The sequence below is a fragment of the Malaclemys terrapin genome, chromosome 9, assembly GCF_027887155.1.
Source record: "Malaclemys terrapin pileata isolate rMalTer1 chromosome 9, rMalTer1.hap1, whole genome shotgun sequence".
NCBI lineage: Eukaryota > Metazoa > Chordata > Testudines > Emydidae > Malaclemys > Malaclemys terrapin.
In genome coordinates, this window is record NC_071513.1 from 93,349,418 (window position 1) to 93,369,764 (window position 20,347).

The 20,347-nt window shown below is 42.5% G+C and overlaps 1 protein-coding gene across 6 annotated transcripts in view; it reads left to right on the forward strand.

The window, feature by feature from the left end:
• NAALADL2 (N-acetylated alpha-linked acidic dipeptidase like 2) overlaps window positions 1–20,347 on the forward strand; it is an 899,698-nt gene that overhangs the window by 740,491 nt on the left and 138,860 nt on the right. For all 6 annotated transcript variants that reach the window (XM_054039851.1, XM_054039853.1, XM_054039852.1 and 3 more), the window contains one exon: window positions 16,984–17,079. In XM_054039851.1, coding sequence (XP_053895826.1) covers window positions 16,984–17,079 — 96 coding nt within the window. The remainder of the gene's footprint in view (window positions 1–16,983; window positions 17,080–20,347) is intronic.

The following is a 20,347-nucleotide window of genomic DNA, read 5'->3' on the forward strand; positions in this document are numbered from 1 at the left end:
TTTTTAAAGCGGGGGGCAAATGAATTGTTCTAATTAATGGAGCAGTGATGGCGGTTATTGGACACAATAAGTATATGTATAAGACAGAGATATGACAATGATCATCTGTGCTGCAACTTTTGTGGCTGCTTTGGGAAAATGCAGAATCTAAAATGTCTAACTGGGCTCATTTCAGTCAGTATTTTATAGTTATTAATCATAAGACCACTCAATTTGCAATATTAAAAAGTCCTTAAAGTTCCTGTATGAGATCTTTAAAAAAATCTGCACTTGCCTCAGTGGGTACCTGGCTGTAAAATGGCAGTGATTGTATGCTTAATGAAACTGCAGTTAGAATTGAGGCCAAGTCTCAGAAGGAATCCCTGGTTTATATAAACAGAGATCTTTGAGTCCTCTGACTCCACTTCTACAAAGAATGTACAGTGGATTTTTGCTCATTTATAGTCCCACAAATAGCCCAAATAAAACCCTACCCAATGCTTTGAGTCTTATTTCTTGGAAATCTTTTTGCAGAGTAAGGCTCTGATCCAGCAAAGCATCTAGGCTAGTACCTCACTCCCAACTCCCACTGGATTTCAGTGGGACTTTGGCACCTAACTCTTATGATCTTTTGAAAAATCCGAACCTTACTTACTGCACCTGCATAAATTTAATTCTGATCATGCTTGGTGGGCTGATTTTTAAAGAGCTCTTTTTCAGAATCTCTCTTTAAACCCATTTATTTTGCTTTAATCTCTGGAAATGTGCATCTTGTGTCTTCCTTCTGTTTGGCCCAGTGTAAATTCTGGAGTTTTCCTAAACAGAGATGACCTGCGATGACATCCCAAACTGTTTCTTTTTATGCAGTTTGTGCTTGAAATTGAGTCCGTAATTTAGGGCCTGATCACCAGTCCAATGAAGTTGTTAAGAGTCTTCCCATTAACTTTAATGGATGATTGATTGGACCCTTAGAGAGCTGAATGCCTTTCCTCCTCTCAGCTCTTGGCTTTGTTTTTCCAGCAAGAATTCCGGTGCTGAAGCAAAAATGCTTCTGAAGAAGAATGGATACATTGGACTTAATTGCAGTTTAGACTGCATAGGTGCAAATCCCACTGCATTTAGCATGACCATGAAACAAATAGAAAACACAAATCAGAAATGTAGGTGTAGAACTAAATATTAGCAAACATACATGAATTAAACAATGTAGGAGCTGGAAGTATATTTGGGGATGTGCAGAAGATTGTTCCTTTTTGGCTTCCCAGTTCCAGCTCAAAACTCCCTCTTTCTCTGTGACCTATTGTAAATTGCCAGTTACCACCCCTCTTATTCTGATGATTCCAAGGGGCATCCCTTCTCTGTCAGAGTTTATGCAGCTGTGAGCCAATTCCTGACACTTCTCAATTCAGACTCTGGCCCTCAATGGTTGTCTTTTTGGGGATTACTCCAGAACGTACCGTACTATTGTTTTACAAGTTCCTACCAACACTGCATTGTATCTCATCTCCAGGTCACAGATAGGAGCCTTCTCTATTCCTTATCTTCCTGTTGTATGAATATTATTAGCAAGGAGTCAGTGAGATCATTAAGCGGGTAGCATGTAAAGAGAGAGTGAGATGTTAGTGAAGAGGCCCAAAGAACCCAAGATCATCCTTGAAACCCAACTAAGTAGCATCCCTAAAATCCAGTCCTTCTGCTAATCTGAGTAGAAACCTCAGTCTCAGAGATGAGGATTCTTTCATAGCCCTCACTGTAATGCAGTGGTCCCCCAACCTTTTTCATCTGGCGGGCGCCAGACAACGAGCCACGGAGAACCGTGGCGGCGGACAAAAATCGGCGGCATTTCGGCGGATGCTCGTCCGCCAGCCAGTTCGCGGGCACACTTAGACGCCCCGGCGGGTGCCATGGCGCCCAGGGGCACTGGGTTGGGGACCCCTGCTGTAATGGAAGAAGGATCATTATACTCACTTTCCAGGCAAAAGGACAAATGGATCCCTCCAATAAAATTAGACCTGAGGTGAATTTGACCCAACGTATTTTGCAAAATTGACAGATGCCAGTGGGTCTGAATATATTCCATGTTAAACGCCATCAGATCATTGTATGCAACCATAGGCTTTGTATTAAGATGTTTCCTTTTCCAGCATGTTCTGTATGTTAAAAACATCCCCAGCAACAGCTAGGAGTGGCAATCTTTCATTGTTCTTCTAATATTGTTTATTCGCAGCTTTACCTCATCAGCATACCCATCATCTTCCAAATATTTGTACAGAGCATTTTGTTCTCTACTTAGGTTATTAAAGGTTAATTTAAATATCACAGGAATACGTAAACTTCCATATGCCAGTCAAATTTATTTAGATTCATTGGAATTAAATGCAGAACTTGCTAACATTTGTGCAGATCTGAAAAGATTTTTGTATGGAACTGTGCGTTTAAATGCCAAAATCTATTAAACACATAGCTTGTTAGAAGTAAACTATAAAGAGAGGTTTTATTTTCAGCTACAAAATTTGAGTTAAAATATTTTTTTTTAAACTTTTGTTTTGATAAGTTGATTAAATCTGTAGCTTCATGTGTATAAGACCTCTAGTGAATTTTGGGCAAGTTAAAAGTTCATAATATACTTACAAGAGAAGAATTGGAATTTCACATATTTAACATTTCCCTCCTTCCTCCCCACTTTAAAAAGCCAAGAAATGGTTGACACAAGGAATAAATCATCCTCTCACCCACACAGATATTTATTGTTCTTAGCAAAAACTGAAGCCAGTTGGTATTGCAGCATGGTGACAGTCCCACCCACACACTATCTGGCTTATGGATAAAAGGAGGATCTCATTCTGCAGTGCAGTGAATTCAATACCTTACGCTAAGTGCTAAAGATAAAAACTGGAAGTCTTATACATCAACTCATGAAATAAAAGCATTCTGCTTCCTAACATATGTATCTGTCAACTGCATTGCTGCCAGGATTCAGTACATATAGCCACAAGCGCTAACTTTTGTTTTTGCCAGTGGGTGCTTTCCACCTTCCGGTTTCACTGTGTGCCATGAGCATGCTCCTACCACCTACTGGCGGCTTGTGGGTGCTTGAGTCCCGGAGAACCCACAAAGTTGGTGCCTATTGTGATAAAGTTCTGTCCTTGACTCTGTGGGTCCTGCATGTCCTGATGGATTTTGCTAGCCTCAGAGGCTCACTGTGACCCTCCACATAGCCCTTCTCTCTCTAGAGGCAAGGGTCACAGTCTACTGAGCCATTTTCATCATAAGCCAGCAAGAGAGGTGAGGAGAAGCAACCCTCCCTCGCACAGTCTCTGTTGTCTTCCAGTATCAGTGATTAATCAGGGAGAGGAGGGGGGAGGGAGCCCGGGCCCACCCTCGGCTCCAGCCCAGGGACCCTAAAATTAGCAGCTATGGAAGCTGACTTTTTGGAAATAGGACATGTACAATTCCCTGGGCTACTTCCCCACAGCAGCCCTCACTCAATATCTATCTTCTTCACAATTACCTCAGGGCCTCCTTCCTTGCACCTAGGGTGACCAGATGACAGGAAGAAAATATCGTGACACAAGGGGGGGGGGGGGGTCCACCGGTGGAGCAAAAAAAAACCCAAAACCCAAGTGCTGCTGGTGTAACGGCACAAACAACTCCCTCTCCCAATTCCCTACTGTGTCCCAGTGCTGCCGGCAGTGCGGGTGTGTGTGTGTGTGTGTGTGTGGGGGGAGCCGAGAACAGCCGAGTGCTGCGGGCAGTCAGAGGAGATTATGCACCCTCCCTTAGCTATGCATACCTTCAGCCTCTGGTTTTCAGGAGGGGCGGGGGAAAAAACCAACCGAGAACAGCTGAGTGCTGCCGGCAGTCAGAGGAGAAGGGGGAAAAAAAAAAGCTGAGAACAGCTGAGTGCTGCCGGTGGAGGAAAAAAACAAAAAACTCAAACACCTAAATATTGGGACGTCTGGTCACCCTACTTGCACCTGATACAGATTTGTACTGCTTCATTCCTCCAACAGCACAGCTCCCTCCTATAGCTCCTGACACCCGCTCCTCACTGACTAACTGGGAGGCTTTTAACTAGTTCCAGACAGTCCTTGATTGGCTTCAGGTGTCCCAATCAATCTAGCTATCTCCACTGCCTTCTAGAAGGATCTTAATTGGCCCCAGGTGTCTTGATTAACCTGGATCAACTGCCATTTGGTAACCATGGTACCAGGAATTTGTTTAGCCTGGGGCTAACATACCTGTTCCTCACTACTTTACCATCTGGCCTTGCCCCGTCACACTATGGATATAGCAATGGATTCTAAGTATGATCCTGCAGGCACGTCACAATTTCTGCTTGAGCATTATTTTAATGTTCACAAATATTTGAGTTCCTTGGGTTTGCTAATAGCAAGTCTGAATAACATATAAATGTATAAAATACCACACAAAGATACAAATGAGATGGGTAATGAGAGCTATAGATCTATCATGGGTTTAAATGTACATACAGGATATATATATAGGATATGTATATGTAAAGTGCTCATGCTTAAAAGCTTGCCAATTGCCTCAGATAACAAAGTATTCCCAATATTAAGTATGAGTGCAAATACTGAGGTAACACTATTTATTTATCTAAGCCTGACCGTGGTAAATAGCCATTGCCCACAATGTATCAATGTATTTTGGTATGCTTAGATGCCACTGAACAAGAATATACCCAACTACATTATTAAAAACTGCCATACTGGGTAAGATCAATGGCTCATTTAGCCCAGTATCCTGTTTTTGACAATGGCCAATACCAGTGCTTCAGGGGTGTTTACAAAACAGGGCAAATTTAGAGAGATCCACCTCATCTTCCTTTCTTGGCTGCTGGCAGTCAGAGATTTAGGTTTGCCTCATGGGATTGCATCCCTGACCATCTTAATTAATAGCCATTGATGGACCTATCCTCCATGAACTTATCTAGTTCTTGTTTGAATCCAGTTATAATTTTGGCTATCACAACATCATATGGCAATGAGTTCCACAGGTTAATAGTGCATTGTATGGAAAAGTACTTTTTCTTGTTTGTATTATCCCTGCTGCCTATTAATTTCATTGTGTGACCCCTTGTTTTTGTATTGTGGGAAAGGGTAAATAACACTTTTTTTTCTAGACACGTCATGATTTTTATAGACGTTTATCATGTGATAGCTCTGAGTTGGAACATTGAGTCCTAAGCTCCAGGGACTTTGGAGATGTTTCAGTCTGGTTGCAAACTTCAGGCTTGGGGCCATCACTACCACTTCTTATACCCACTGTACCCTCAGTGTTGCAGTCAAGTAGCAGGGAGTAAAATAAGGTAGCAAGGTCCTTGACAGGAACAAAGCTAGGCAGGCATCCTACTAGCTCAAAAACCACATTCTGTGTCTGGCAGTCTCTGAATTTATGGTTCTGTCAGCAATCATTTCAGTTTGTGTCTAACTGCGAAGAAGAAAAAATTAAAGAAAACAAATGTAGAATGCTTGCATTCTTCTGTTCTCTGATGATTGTTGGTTTGAGCTTGTCTGGCTACATTTCAGCTTAACAGTAAACCAAATTGCACAGCCGTGACTTCAGTTCTGTGCCTTGTATTCTCTGTCTATTCTGAGTGGGCAGGCATTATTAATGTCTTCCATCGTGTGCAGTTGCTTTTGGTGATTTCATGAGGTCAGTGCATATCCTTAACACAAAGTTAACAAGCAATAGATTTGTTTTTGTTGTTTACTGGAAGTTATTTAGTGCTGAACAAAATAGGGAAATTATAAAAGAAATGCCTCTTGGCTGAAGTTCCTTCTCTGGCTGTGTTCATTCTCTCACAGAAGGCAAAACTGCTTGCAATGATATTTTTGGCTTCTTTGCACTGTGTTATGTCACAGCCAATGACAAAACTTCGCCTTTTTTGTTGTTTAAATAATTTTTGTGCTGGCAGCTTCCATATGCAAAGCCACATTTACTTCACTTTACACATTTCCTTTTGAATATGTTCTACGTAAACATACTAGATGTCACAGTCCATTTACTGGATTGGGAGAAATCAGCTGTGGCCTGCTGTCACAAAAACAGGTTCTAACTTTCCCTAAATCCATTGTGTAACTTCTGCTGGTGAGGGTGCCCCAAATCCTTTCCTTAGGAACTTCTGCCCTGGGATACCTGCATGTCGTACATTCATTGATATTGAGGGAATTGCACTCCACGTTAACTTGGCCCAAGCATTTGAGAGCAGGATTTGGCCCTTGGTATAATTAGTGTTGCATGCTCCACTTTTTGATAGATGTAGTTGGAAAGCTTCCCAGATCATATACCCTTTCATTAAAAAAAAAAAAAAATGGCCAGAAGGTTGATAAATGAACTAAAAGTATTCGCTTATGAGCTGCTTTCTCTGAAGCTTCTCCAAGCGAGTCCTTTCCCTCCTCCCCCCACTCCCAGAAAAAAAAAAAAAGACTGAAAAAGCTGGCACTCTTGCTGATAGGAGATGAAACACCTATTTGACAAGCATACAATTGTATGTTTGCTGCCAAAGCACCATGTGCCAGTTGCTTGACTTGGGATAAGTGGGAAGAAGGAATTAGTGAGAGAGCCTGCAGTGCAGATTTCAGAAGTATTTTTGTTCTGTTCACTGCTCTCCCTTTATCTTTTCTTCTTATGTGTCTTTCTCCTTCATGCTATGACAGACTTTGGCACTGGTCCTGAATACAAATGAAGCCAATCAGTTGTCAGCATCTGCTATTGGGTAATAAGTTTTGGGCACTGGCACAACTTTGTGCTTCATACTGTACAGGTGGATTCAATTGCCCAATTACACATTTTCTGTTTTGAGAGATCATGGGAATTTTTGCTTGCTTAATTTTCAATGTCCAGAAATTGTGTGTGTGTATTCCCCCAGCTTGATGCAACTCTAAACTCCTTGCTATCGTATTACAAGAAGGCCAACCGGACAAAACAGACAGATTCTTTGTATGAACAGACAACAGATTAGTTCTTGGTCCCAGCATAGCAACTGCCTCCACAAAGGGTCTGACACCCTTTCTCTGGTTTCTCTGGTTTGTGTTGGTGAAAAGAGCAGAGATATGATCCCATCTTTACCTGTCCCTCGCTATTTGTTTTGGAGAACTTAGGACTGATGGAAGCACTAGACTAGTGCTTCCATCTGCACCACTCAGTCTAATTGTATCTGGATAAGGGTGTGTGTGTCTGGGGGGGTGTTCCTCTCTCCAGACTTCCTTGCAGAGCCTGCCAAAATGGGTACATTTGTACTGGAAAGTAAGGCTGGATCTGTGAGACCTGTAGACCCATTGAGTGTTCATATTGCATTGCTATGTGAGCATCACACCCAGCAACAATGCATCCATGCTGCATTATGCAGTTATGAGTGGCTGGAGGGGGGCAGGGGCATGCACAAGAGGGGGCAAGCAGCGTCACGACTGTAGGTATGACTTCGTTTTGTCCAGTTGTCCCATTGCTCCAGATATATCAAGGTCAACACCTCGGAGTCTCTTGCTTACAACATTTATTTCAAATAGTATGACATGCCACAACACTAAGCCACACAGAAATTTGACGTTATGTATGTTTCTGGTGATTCCATTTCCCTCTGCCACAGTTCTCCCACAAACAGTTCCTGTCATAGCATTATCCTCCATAATGGCAACTATGGCATCATCTATCTTCCCAATTTGGTGTTTGATAGGCTTTATCGCCTTCACTCGACTTTCCCATCGTGTGGCACTCAGTGGTTTCAGTGTCAGAGAGGATGTTCCCAGATGTTGCTTCAAAATTTGCCATCGATGAGTTGATGCGGAGAAAAATACATAGATGCTTTGAATTACATTAAAAAATTCAGCAGCCTCACTAGAAGCTGATGCTGCACCACTGACCACCAAGTTCAATGAATGAGAACTGCACGGGACAAAAAAAGCTCGAGGGTTTAACTCTCGGATCCGTCTCTGCACTCCTCTGTTCTTTCCTCTCATGTTGGCACCCATTATCATAACCCTGACTTCTCATGTCAGCTATTGCAATTCCCGTATCTTCCAGTTTTTTAAGAAGCACATTTGTCATACCAGCTCCTGTAGTATCATCAATGTCAATACATTCTAGAAAATGCTCTCTGACAGTCATCATTGCAGGGACATTTTCGCTAGGTTCTGTTGTTACAAAACGCACCATTAAAGTGATTTGTTCCATATGGCTGATGTCAGGTGTGCCGTCCAGAATAACAGAGTAATATCTTGCTGACTTCAGATCTGCCACAATCTTCTATTTGACTTTTGTTGCCAGTAACTGTATGATCTCATTTTGAATTGTTTTCCAAAGGTAGCGGTGTGTGTACATTTCTTGGGTGGTGACTCTTCTTAGATGCTCCTGGAATACAACATCAAACTCAGCCATCAGCTCCACAATTTTAAGGAAGTTTTCATTGTTTGGCTCATACAGCTGATCTGAAGTGCCATGCAGTGCTAGGTTTTGGGTAACTAGCATTCTCACAATGGCAATGAGCCTTTTCAGAACATTTTGCCAGTAAAGAGACTCTGATGCAAGCTTCTCTTGATGCTGATCATCTATGTCATTTAACCTTCGTCTCATCTCAAGCTCTTTCCACCTATGGAATGCTCTCTAGTGATTTGCTGCCTTCTCATGGCATGCCAGATTTCTAGCCAGATTTTTCCAGTCCTTTCTGCCTGTAGAACCCAATGTGGCTGAAACATTAGACTGGAAGAGTTTGCAACAAAAACAGTATGCAGCATTCTGGGTTTTTGAGTGCATAAGCGATGGCCTCTCCACTTTGTCACTATTGGGGATTTCACGCCAGTAATGTGTTTGATGGAAACTTCTATTTTCATTGTTTTTGGGGAACATGAAGTTTTGTACTTGCTGTGGCCCATGCAGTACAAGGAAATCCCTCAGGCTACTGCTTAAGTGGGTCCACAGTCCTGGATCATCTAGACTTAAGGAACTAAACTCAGCAGCAGCTGTTTCTTGTGCCTCCACCACACTCTTCTCTGATCTACACTTTTCTTCAGGAATGTGCATGGTTACATCCATTTGAGATGGAGATATGGATGCTGCAGTAGCTGCCAGGTCACCTGCACTCTGACTAACTGGAAGATCAGGCATCTCCTCACTACTCACATCCTCCCTGGGGCCGGAAGGCTCAGCGTGAACATTTGTGTCTATGTATCTCAGGAGAGCTCCTTCCTGCTTAGATAGAAAAGCTTCCTTTGCTTGCTTTCTTTTTCTGAATGCTGCCTCAGAGGGACATTTTCTTCTTTCACTCATGACTGCTGTTCTGTGCCAGCTATAGTGGCTCTCAACACTCAATTGAAGGGGACAAATAAGCAGGCTGGTAGCAGGGCCTGAGTGAGGGAAGATATCAGCGTCTTAAGGGCCTAAGTGGCTCCTACTACTTCAGTTGACTCCCTGTTCTCCTCAAGAGGGTTCAGGGAAGCAGCAGGAAACAGGAAGCTCCCTGAGAAGCTGGTGTTAATCAGTCCAGGCTCCTGGGGGTGCTAGAGAGGTACAGAAGAGGCTCCTCCTCCTCAGGGCCGGTGCAACCTATTAGGGCGCTACAATTTGGGGAGCGGCGGCCGCGGCGGTATTTCAGCGGCGGGACCTTCCGCTGCCTCTGTGGGGGGCGGCATTTTGGGGCGGGACCTTCCGCCGCCTAGGGCGGCAGAAAAGCTGGTGGCGCTCCTGCTCCTCCTGTCTCTCCCTGCAGCTCCTGCTGCTTTCTGTTATTCCCGCTCACCTTTTCTCCTGCCTGCCTGTTAAGTCTCTTGTGCCCTCCTTCCTCCAGCACAGTACTCCACCATCTCTGTGCATCTAGAGCAGAGAGAATACATATGCACCAGCAGCAGACACAATTTTCTACACTCTGGGTCGTAGTGGCGCCGCCCCCCCCTTCCCCCCCCCCCCACACACAGTCTGGCACCTGAGGCGGTCGCCTCATGGTAAGGCCAGCCCTGCTATTCTAAGTGGAGGGGAAATGCACTGTGTGGCAAATGCTGATTTTTAATGGCAACAACTGTGGCTCTCTAAAACATGGAATGATACTTGCCACACTTTAAACTCAATACCCAAAGATGCTGTGAGGTTTAATTAATGTTTAAAGTGTGTTGGATGAAAGGTTCAATCTAAATAGAAAGAGCACTGTAACTAAGTACACAAGGGATTGCAAATGTAGTGGCCAGAAAATGAAAGGGAACCATTCTGTAGAGCTTAGTAATTGGGAAAGGATGGGATTAGTCAAGAAAATGAGCCTAGTAAACAAAGAGTAGCTTGCAATGCATATATCCCTCATAAATAAATGAAAGGAAGCAAGGTGGTTTTTTTTGCATTTCCCATCCCCATTTAATTGATTCATAAATCAATTAATTACTGTCAAGAGACCTGAGGGCAGCAGGAAATTGGGTCCAAATTAAAAAGAAAAGGAGGCAATTTGTTTTAAGATTGAAAGTTGAATGTTCAATCGAAGTTTAATCAGAAGTGACCCATTGTTTGAAAAGTGGAACATCAATGTCTTTCTAATTTTACAGAATGCTTCATTAAATGAGTAGTCGGAAGATAAGGATACCTGATAATTCTGAAAGGAAGGTGAGGGGAAAAAGATGCTCTCTGGAGCTAAGTTTAAAATAAAGGTGTTTTTTGCGTGTCAGTTTTTCCTTTCAAGAAGACAGATTCAAAGAGGAGCAAAAGGCATTACACTGGGACTTTGGGGATTATTTGTAGTACTTTTATATATGTTATGAAAACTGTATTATGAGAACTCTAAACCACTGTCAGAGCAACAAAAGTATTTAATCCACTCAGGTTCACATATTAATACTTGGATAATTGGCTAGATCTTAGCAGAGGGTCACAAAGGGCATATATATGAGGGATATATGCATTGTAGGAACCCAGGGGGAGATTTTCAACAGACACAAATGGGAGTTAGGTGCTAAACTTACAAGGGGAGTTGGGTGTCTATCTGCCCATGATTTTGAAAATCACTCCACTGTTACATATGGCATTATGAAATTCCTTGGAAGGAGCAATTACCATTATGTTTTCCCCTTGTTATTTACCACTTCCATCAGACCTGATGTGACCTGCTTCCTCCTGCTGACAATTTCTTACCCACTTCATCGAGGTGCCGAGCAAATCGGCAGGGCATAGACTAGTCACAGTGGGGCAGGACTGGACTGGCGTGGGGCCAGAAGTAGTGACTGATCAGAAGGGCATATGTAGTTATCTGCTTTGTGTCCTAGCACGTGACTGGGGGGGATTAACGGAAGGTACAATGATGTGATGAGTCTTGCTTTGTTCATGGAGAAAGCAGGATCTGAAAGGATGCTGGAACTCCTATTGTGTGGGGGAGAGGTATAAAGGATGGATAGACTCCTGTGCTGTAAGGTTAGCATCTCTTTCCCTTATTGCGTGTTTACCAAAGCAGTGAACATCTTTGCTTAGCAAATTGCTGCAAAAAATCCCACATGCATTTGTGAGCCTGCTGAAGGAATAAATGGGAACACTTCATTCATCCTTTCACTGCTGGGAAGCATTGCCCTGGCTATTAAATGCTGAGAGGTGTTCCTGAAACATCCTGTGGGATGAAATCTTTGCCTATACTCTTTGGGCTAAAGAGTGGGCTTCAGTTCTTGTGGAAATTCATTTTGCTTCCTATGGTGAATTCAGTATGTGAAAGACAATAATATTTGACCTTATTTTTATGTAAGAATAGAGCCAGACTATGCCTGGGTTTCTAGTAGTTCTATACAATACAGTTAATTACAAACTAACCTTTCCCAACACATACCTGTTATTACAGATGGAAATATTTCAGATGCCAGTGAGGTATTTGATAGCATCCTTTTTGGTACGATTGGCAAATGATTTTTTTTTAATGGCAACCACGAGATTTCCTAATGTTACACTGCATGTAACATTAGGAAGGTTTGGAATTGTCATCCTTTCTCTATGGCAGAGATGCACAGCATTTTCCCACATGCTAAAGTGCTCCAACCCAGTAAAAACACAGTGATTGTGTAAGATTTCTTTTTAAAGCCTCACCAAGCAGATCAGAGTAAAGACGCATACCTGTGTGATCCTAAAGACATGGCTACCCACAAGGATTTGCCATTCATTTATATTTTTCAAATGTTGGAGTCTAATACATTCTGCCCTGTAGGTTGTTGGAGAGGAGCAAGGCCAGGGTAATAATCTGAGTCATAATTAATGTACTGTGTTGCCATCTCTGCCCTCACCTCACTTATTTTAACTTTTCACCTTAGAAATATTGCAAAAGCTAGCTGTTCTGCTTCCAGTGCTGTGACATATGTCAACGATTTTTTTTTGAAGCCCTTACATCAATCATAAAGTCATATGGTGTTCTGCATCAGCTGTAATGTGACAGAAAATTATATTTGTGTAATTCCATTTGAAAGAAGAAGAGCTTTGATTGATGGCTGCTGATCAAAGTTCTCGTGGCATCAAACAGGAATATGCACTGATTCTCTTTCCTTGTTGGCTAATGATGATGATCACCATATGCCAGGTGCCATTTTGTGCACCTTCAGAGTACTTCTGGTGTGTATTGTGCAGCACCTTTTGCTTGAAGTTCTAACAATGCAGAATAACCAGTGGGAGGGTTTAACAAGTCAACACTACAGTAATTAAAATAGTTTAGAAGGTAGTACTGGGATGCTGCACACAGCTCTTTTATTTATGACATAAATTGATTCTTTTTATATATATACATACAAATAAACTGTTGTGGGTTAAAAGGACATTTCTGCTCAAAATAGATTTTAGCATAAAAGCTTTGGACAAGATTATTTTTAAAAATAGGAGCCTAAAATTGGCTATCTGACGGCACCTAGACAAGTGGCCTGATTTTCAAAACTGCTGACTACAAAGAAGCTCCAATTAATTTCAGTGAGTGCTATTGAGTGCTCGGCACTTCAGGAAATCAAGCCACTTACGTAGGTGTCTTAGGAGCCAGAATCTAGGATTCTATTTTTGACAATCTCGGTCTATTTGGTAATAGATATTTGCAGATTCTTTCAGAGGCTGCTTTGTTATATACACAAAGAAGGTATCTTCTCTCTCAGAGCATTCTCCACACTTTTGCAGCGGCTCAGAGTAAAATGTGGATTTTCTGGAGTATAAATGCTGAACTGAGCAATTCACAAATTGATGTTTGCAGAAATGTAAGGCAAGAATGAGATTAAGAAATAAACCTTGTGATTCATGGAGTTAGCTGTTTGCCTGCAGAAGTTGGAAGGAATTTTCCTCCTACATATATCTTAGGCCTAATCGATAGATTCATTGGGATAATGGGCATTGTGTCTTCCTGGGAACAGACATTCAGCCAATTCAACTACAGGTAACAACTGGAACATGTTTATGAATGTATAAGTCCCACTGCCTAGCTTATGGTGGTCTGGAAGGAAGTGCCTGTATACAGGAAAGGGGAATACATAGGAAGTTCATACGGAGGTCAGCGTCTAAAAGAGACAGACATCCCAAACAGCATACACAAATACAACTTCACTACAGAGGGATATATGTGTGTGTCTGCTACATATGATGCATCAAGTCTCAAGTCTAGAGGTAGAGTACAGGACTAGGTGGACCAATTGTCATATCTTGTATGGCAAATCTAATGTTGTAATTGTTTCCTTCGGTTACCTTTTAATAAGGTACATAAGAATAAGGAAAAATAATGTAATTGTTTCTAAGTTATTTATTGATTGATTGCAGTTATGTGGATAATAATTAAGTGCATTAGTGATGCTGCGTTAGACAGACTACCCACCATAACTGAAGTGGTCTTGCTCTGTGAGCCAATTCCTGTATAAACATTTAAAATAAAGATGAATAGGTGTTATGAATCAGTCCTGATGTCTGTATAGTATCTTTATAATAAATGACTTCATGCGTATTCTTGTCTGAGGTCTTACAAAAAAAGTGATATTTCTCTGAGGGGAAGAATAACGTCAAGCAACGTATTACGTCATTTATTATTCCGATACTTCTATGACAAATTATACAATGTCCAAATCTTTGTGTTCAGTCATGCATCTGTGTGCTAATTCCATCATATTATTTTTAAGGAAGTTTTGGGACTAGTGGGAAACCATCAGAAACAGTCACCCCAGGATGAAAGGGGAACATTGACTGATACATTTTGTATGTCTATATATCGATATATCTGTTTTTCCTCCAAACTTCAAAGTGTTATAGAATTACAAATGATGGGACAAATTTTACCTGCCCGCCCCCCTGCTCCCATTGACTTTCCATGTCTCAATATGTATATTACAGAGATACCACTGTACCCACCAGTGGATGCATAATTCACATATCTTTTATGGGCTGTTTGCTTTTTAACTTGGAAGGATGAGACTTCATTGGAATTAAGACCAACTAAAGCTTTTGCCAAAATAGCGTTTCTGCTTGCCCTTCATAAAACCTAAAACCCATTCTATGAAAGAGGCAGGCTCAGCCATGGGTATAAATTGTTCATGAGCTAAAACAAAGCCTCTAGTTTCTCTCCCTTCAGCTCACTTCCCGAGAACGTTCCTAGGTATCAGAAGCAAGTGGAAAAGGTTGGAGGGTGCAGGCATTACACATCAGTCCAGTTAAAGTGCACAAAACAGTTGAAGTTCAGAGCAGTGTTAACATTTTTTTTAATCAAAGCTTTATTTCACCACTTCACAGCATGCAATCTCTAACTGGAAATAATGTTCTGGCAACATGATTAAATGTGGTTGCCAGATTTACAGTTCCTAAAGGCACAACTTTAATATATGTGCGTACTAGGTAGAAGTCTTTTCTGGCAGATATGGGCAGAGACTATTGGATGTCAATAAACGTCTGGATGGAGAAACTTCAAAGATCTTAGTCTGACAGGCATAGGTATCCATCAGTTCATCATTTGGTAGAAAGGAAATGCCTCTAAGAACGTTCTGTAATATCTGTCAGTATTGCCCACAGGTCTGTCTTAGAGTAATCAGCTGGGAAAGAAAAGCCAGAATAGATAAGACAATCAACTCAAATTCAGGATTTCTTCAGCCATATCATAGTCTGCACTCGATCCTCCTTGCAACTTAATCCCAAAAGAATTTAGATATGCACCACTGTTAATTTTATAGCGATGTAAACACAGTACTGCAGAGTGATTTAGGCATTTCTGATCCTAGGGTGCAAATTCAGCTTACTTGATGGTAGTATTATTTGTATTGTAATAGCACTCTCAGGACCCAATGAGGATCGGGGCCACATTTTACTAAGTGCTGTGCAAAACCCTATGAAGACACAGTTCTTGCCTCAAGATGCCATTATTTGCACCTTAAATATAAATTTAATCTCACTAATAATACATTCTCTACTTAGCCCCGCTTGGTGAGTGGCTGTTAATGTCTGAGCACTGTGTGTCCTTCACAGAGAAAGATGGGTGGCCTCTGAAAGAAGACAGACATCTGCTCTGAGATTGCCCTGCCTTAATTGGAAACTGGATTCTAGAAATTCTGGGAGGGTTGTCAGATAAAGGATTATAGGATAACAGTCATTCTGCAGAGAATTCATAAGAAACCCTTCAAATTATACAGAGTCCAATGAGACGGTACAAATAATAAGATTAACAGCTCTGTTCCTTTCTCTCCCTGCACACACTATGCTCACTGTAAACATAAAACAGTGGTGCAGATTTCTTTTCCTAACTATTTTGTGCACTTATTTCACATGCTTGTTTTTAGAAAGTTTTTTTTTCTGAGTGTTAATATTTATGCATTGAACTCTCTTAATCCAGGTCCCCAGCCAGTTTAGAATCAGGCTTGGCTTCAGAAAATTCTAAGTCCAACCAGATCCTGATCAGTTTTTGTAAAAAAAAAAAATAATTAAATCAAACTTCTCCTGAGAGAGTAAGTTTCGTATGATGTTCAGATTCCATGTGGAGTACATTACAGTATGGACTGAGTGGCCACATAAATATCAATTCTTGCTTGTGACAACGAAGGGGCTGTGATGGGGTGTACCCCGCATTTGTTATCCCTTGCCAGAGGCTCCACTGCCTTTGTGCACCCTACCTTAGTGCATCCCACCCTAAGAAGGTATCCTGCTGCAAGGGAAGAAGAGCAAGTTTACCTCTCCAGGGGTGGCTTAGAGGGGCCTACCATCATGAGCTGCTGCCAGAACCAGCAAGAGTTGGATCTCTGGCACCCAGATGAGGCAGGAGCAGGTGGAGGCCAATCAAGGCCCAGCAGGCCAGATAAAAAGAGATGGCTGTTTTTGCTAGGGGACACATTTGGGTAAACCCAGGAGAGGGAGGGAGGAAAGGAAGGATCGATCTCTCTGCCCTAAGCCAAGTAACCTGGCCAGTCAGGACCCCAACTTTGTTTAGTATTTGCTGTGGACCTCTGTGAATGAATATTGTGTATGTTAAGGAGTTTAACATGTAGGTGGCTATCTTGAGTTCAGCATTAATTTGTTTTCTGTAAGTCTGAGGCAAATCCACTCCATAAGGCGCTAGGCTCGTGTGAGCCTTTTACAGGGGCAATCTGACCTCCTCCTTGCTTATTGTACAAAAAAGTGCACATCACATAAAAATTAATGACCTCTGTGTGTATGGAATTACTTATCTATCTATCCCTTATTATCATATGTGTATATATTCTGAACACTGAACATAATTGATCACCTCAGATATCAAATTGCTAGCTAGCTTACAATGAAATCAGTGTGGATCTTCTACTTCTAGGTAGAAGACTCAACTGTATTGGGAAATATAATTATGAAGACAACCATCCTTCCAGAAACAGTTATAAAACTAGGCTCTTAGTGTCTGTTTCAGCAGCTTGGAATGAGTCATTTAGATCAGTAAGATGAACTCTAATAATCAGCACAAACTTTAAAACAATGTGCAGTCCTTTGAATCTTGAAACGAAATCCAATAAGCATCTGATGACAGAAATTGTTTGGAGTCCTAAGAGGTTTCTCTTCCCTTTTCCACAGAGTCCAAGCTTTCTCTTTGAAGCTCTCTTTCCTGCACATAACACAGTAACTGAAGAGCTGGATCCCTTGTTCAACCTCCATGAGACCATTGCTAAGGTAAGGGAAATTGAAATGCCTTACCTGAGTCACAAATGCTTTATTTCATGTTGGCAAATTGTGCTTGTTAGTCAGACAAGCTGTTTTCAAAGATGAAATGTCTCCTTCCTAGGGGTCTGTTTATTTCATAGCTAAAAGTAACATGTCTTTCAGTCAAATTAGTATTGTTATGTGCACCACTGGGGATACTGATGAGATTGCGGGAGCCAAGAAAACTTGTAAACCTATATAAGCTGTATTTTATGTAACTTTCTGTCTCGTGGTCAGTGACATGTTGCACAGTTGAATTGGTACCATTGGTGCAGTAGATTGACTCCCACTGGATGGCAGAGTGTTGCACTTCCATCACCATCCTTTTTGTGGGAAATCTACAACAAGTGAATGGCTAAGTTATGGGATGGGACACCACAGGAATTCTTCCTGGATCCTCCCCAAGAGTGGCGCTGAATCAGTTTATCTTCCAGGTAAGGTGGCCAACTCACTTTCTGAGCTACGCTGGCTGGCGCCAGCCTCCCCAGTAGAGAAGAGGTTACTGGAGGTTGTGTGACATTTTGGTTTTGGATGGCCTCTAGGTTGGGTTCTGCCAGTGGAAAAGATATAGTATTATTGTATTGCCTGCTAGCTTCTGATGAATGGCCAACCTGATAAGGCAAAGTTCAAATGCTTATCTAAAACATCTGAATGTTTTCTGGATCTTCTCTCAGCCTTCTAATATGACCTGAGTATCCCTCCAAACAACCTGCTAGTATATCCTAGCAACCGCTCTCTGATCCTCCAAGATGCTCTCATTTCCTCTTTCCTCCTCACATCCTTCCTGTGATGGGGTGTCTACCCCATACAAAACCTGAACAGGTGAAATAGGCCAATTAACCTTACAGGCTGCATCTGCAGGAGAGCCAAGGACTGATAAGGCCTAATGACTGATGAAGCCTAGCTGGGGGAGGAGCTGGAATAGGCTTATAAAGAGAGAAAGTTGGTGGTAGGAAAAGAGCCGTAGGGAGGAGCTCGGCAGCCCCTCTCTAGAGAGGAGGGGCATTGGCTAGGCAGAGAGTAAGCCCTGGGAGCCTGCTTTGGACTACACATCCTGGCCAGAAACTGGGAAAGGGAAGTAGCCATGGGGAGCAGGGGAAGCTCCAGTGATAAACCCAGAGGTGAGCCAGAAGATGGAGAAGAGAGGTAGGAATGAGCCCAGGGAAGCAGCAACAGGGTTGGAGCTTGAGCAAACCACAGTTGCTGGGCCTAGGGTCCCTCCACTGGGTTCCACAATGGAGGCTGGAATAGTAGCCAGGCCTAAATTCCTCTGGGAAAGTGTCAGTCTTGAATGGGAAGAATGCCTGAATGGCACCCAGACAGCTGATCAGGTGAGACTTTGTTACCCTTGAAGGGGAAAACGGTATAATGACCTGGCCAGAGGGCCATGCCATTAAGAGGAAGCACTGCAACTATGAGAGAGCTAATCCCCAGCTGCAGGCACTAGTAGACCCCCTCCACCCTCCTTCCCCCCTCCAAGCTGTGAATAAACCCTGCTATAGCTCCAATAAGCCCTGGCTCTAACAAGATGTAAGACTACAAACAAATTGAACTTAATGCAATCAGATCCTTTTTCTTAAGTTATAAGAGTGTAAGAACAGGATTTCTTATAAGCTACAAATACATGGGCCTTGTGAACTGAATGCTTTGCACATTTGGAGTTATTTCGTTTAGAAAAACAGCTGCTGTGGACACACTTCTAACAAAAAAATTCCTGAGGATTATCAGGGTGCAGATTTAGCATGCAGGCACTGTAGCTGCACTGTCAAGACAAATAGTAACTCCTCTGGATTAAAAAAAAAAATAGACATGGTCTTTTGAACCTGAGGCTGGGAGCACAGAAGATTAAGGAGCAGTAATGATGGGGGAGTCCCCTCTGGTCCTTCCTGGCAGGAAACGTGGTTGTTATGACATGGGTCCTTCATGCCAAAGCAACTTAAAAGGGGATCATAAGAACCCCATCCTTGAACCCTGAGGCTGGAGGAGGTATGAATCATTTAATGAATCATAGTTTCATGATGAACCATGATCATGATTGAATAATCTGCCTTTGAATAGTCCCTCGATATATGTTGATTAGTCTAGAAAAAACATGCTTTAATAAAGTAATGAGAGAGTTGCCTCTTAATATTTTGGACTATCACACATAATTTTATAGTAGTTTCACAACTTCTCATTGCTCATTTGGGATAAAACTGTGTAGAATGCAGTACAGTAACTCCACACTTAACGTTGTAGTTATGTTCCTGAAAAATGTGACTTTATGTGAAATGCTGTTAAGCGAATCCAATTTCCCCATATGAATTAATGTAAATGGGGGGTGGGTTAGGTTCCAGGGAATTTTTTTTCATGAGACAAAAGATATTATATACATATACAGTATAACTTTTAAACAGTTTTAAACAAACAATTTAATATTGTACACAGCTATGAATGATTGTGAAGCTTGGTTGAGGTGGTGGAGTAAGAGGGTGAAATATTTCCTAGGGAATGCCTTGCTGCTAAATGATGAACTAACAGTCGGCTGAGCCCTCAAGGGTTAATATGCTGTTGTTAATGTAGCCTCACACTCTACAAGGCAGCATGGACTGAGGCAGGAGGGAGGAAACACAATAGATGCAGGGCAATAGCTGCAAACACTTCCCTGCAAAAACTGAATGTGATAATGAGAACCACGCTATCCAGCTGGAGCGCACCCCTCCCTCCTCCTGACAGCACATGCACAGGTGCTGACTTTCCAAAGTGCTGGGGGGCTGAAGGGGTGCATGAATGAGAGAGAGAGAGAGAGAGAGAGATGTGCATTGCCCCTTTAAGGACACTGACCCCACGTATGTTGCCCTTTTAAGCAGATCAGACAAGAAGCAACAGCTTCCAGCAAAGTCCCTCTTTTCTGTCCCTGAGCCCTGTCTCCCTCCTCTGCTTTGTGGAGAGGGGGTACAGAGTGTGGGGGGGGGAGGCAGGGGGACATCCTGATATCTAGGGTTACCATAATCCAGCATCAAAAAAGAGGACGGGAGGAGCCCCGCCCCTGTCCTGCCCTAGCCCCGCCCCATCCTGCCCTAGCCCCGCCCCTGCCCCTCCCACTTCCCCCCCTCAGAACCCCCAACCCTCCCCCCACTCTTTGTCCCCTGACTGCCCCCTCCTGGGACCCCTTCCCCTAACTGCCCCCCAGGACTCCACCCCCTACCTAAGCCTCCCTGCCTCTTGTCCCCTGACTACCCCCTCCTGAGACCCTCCC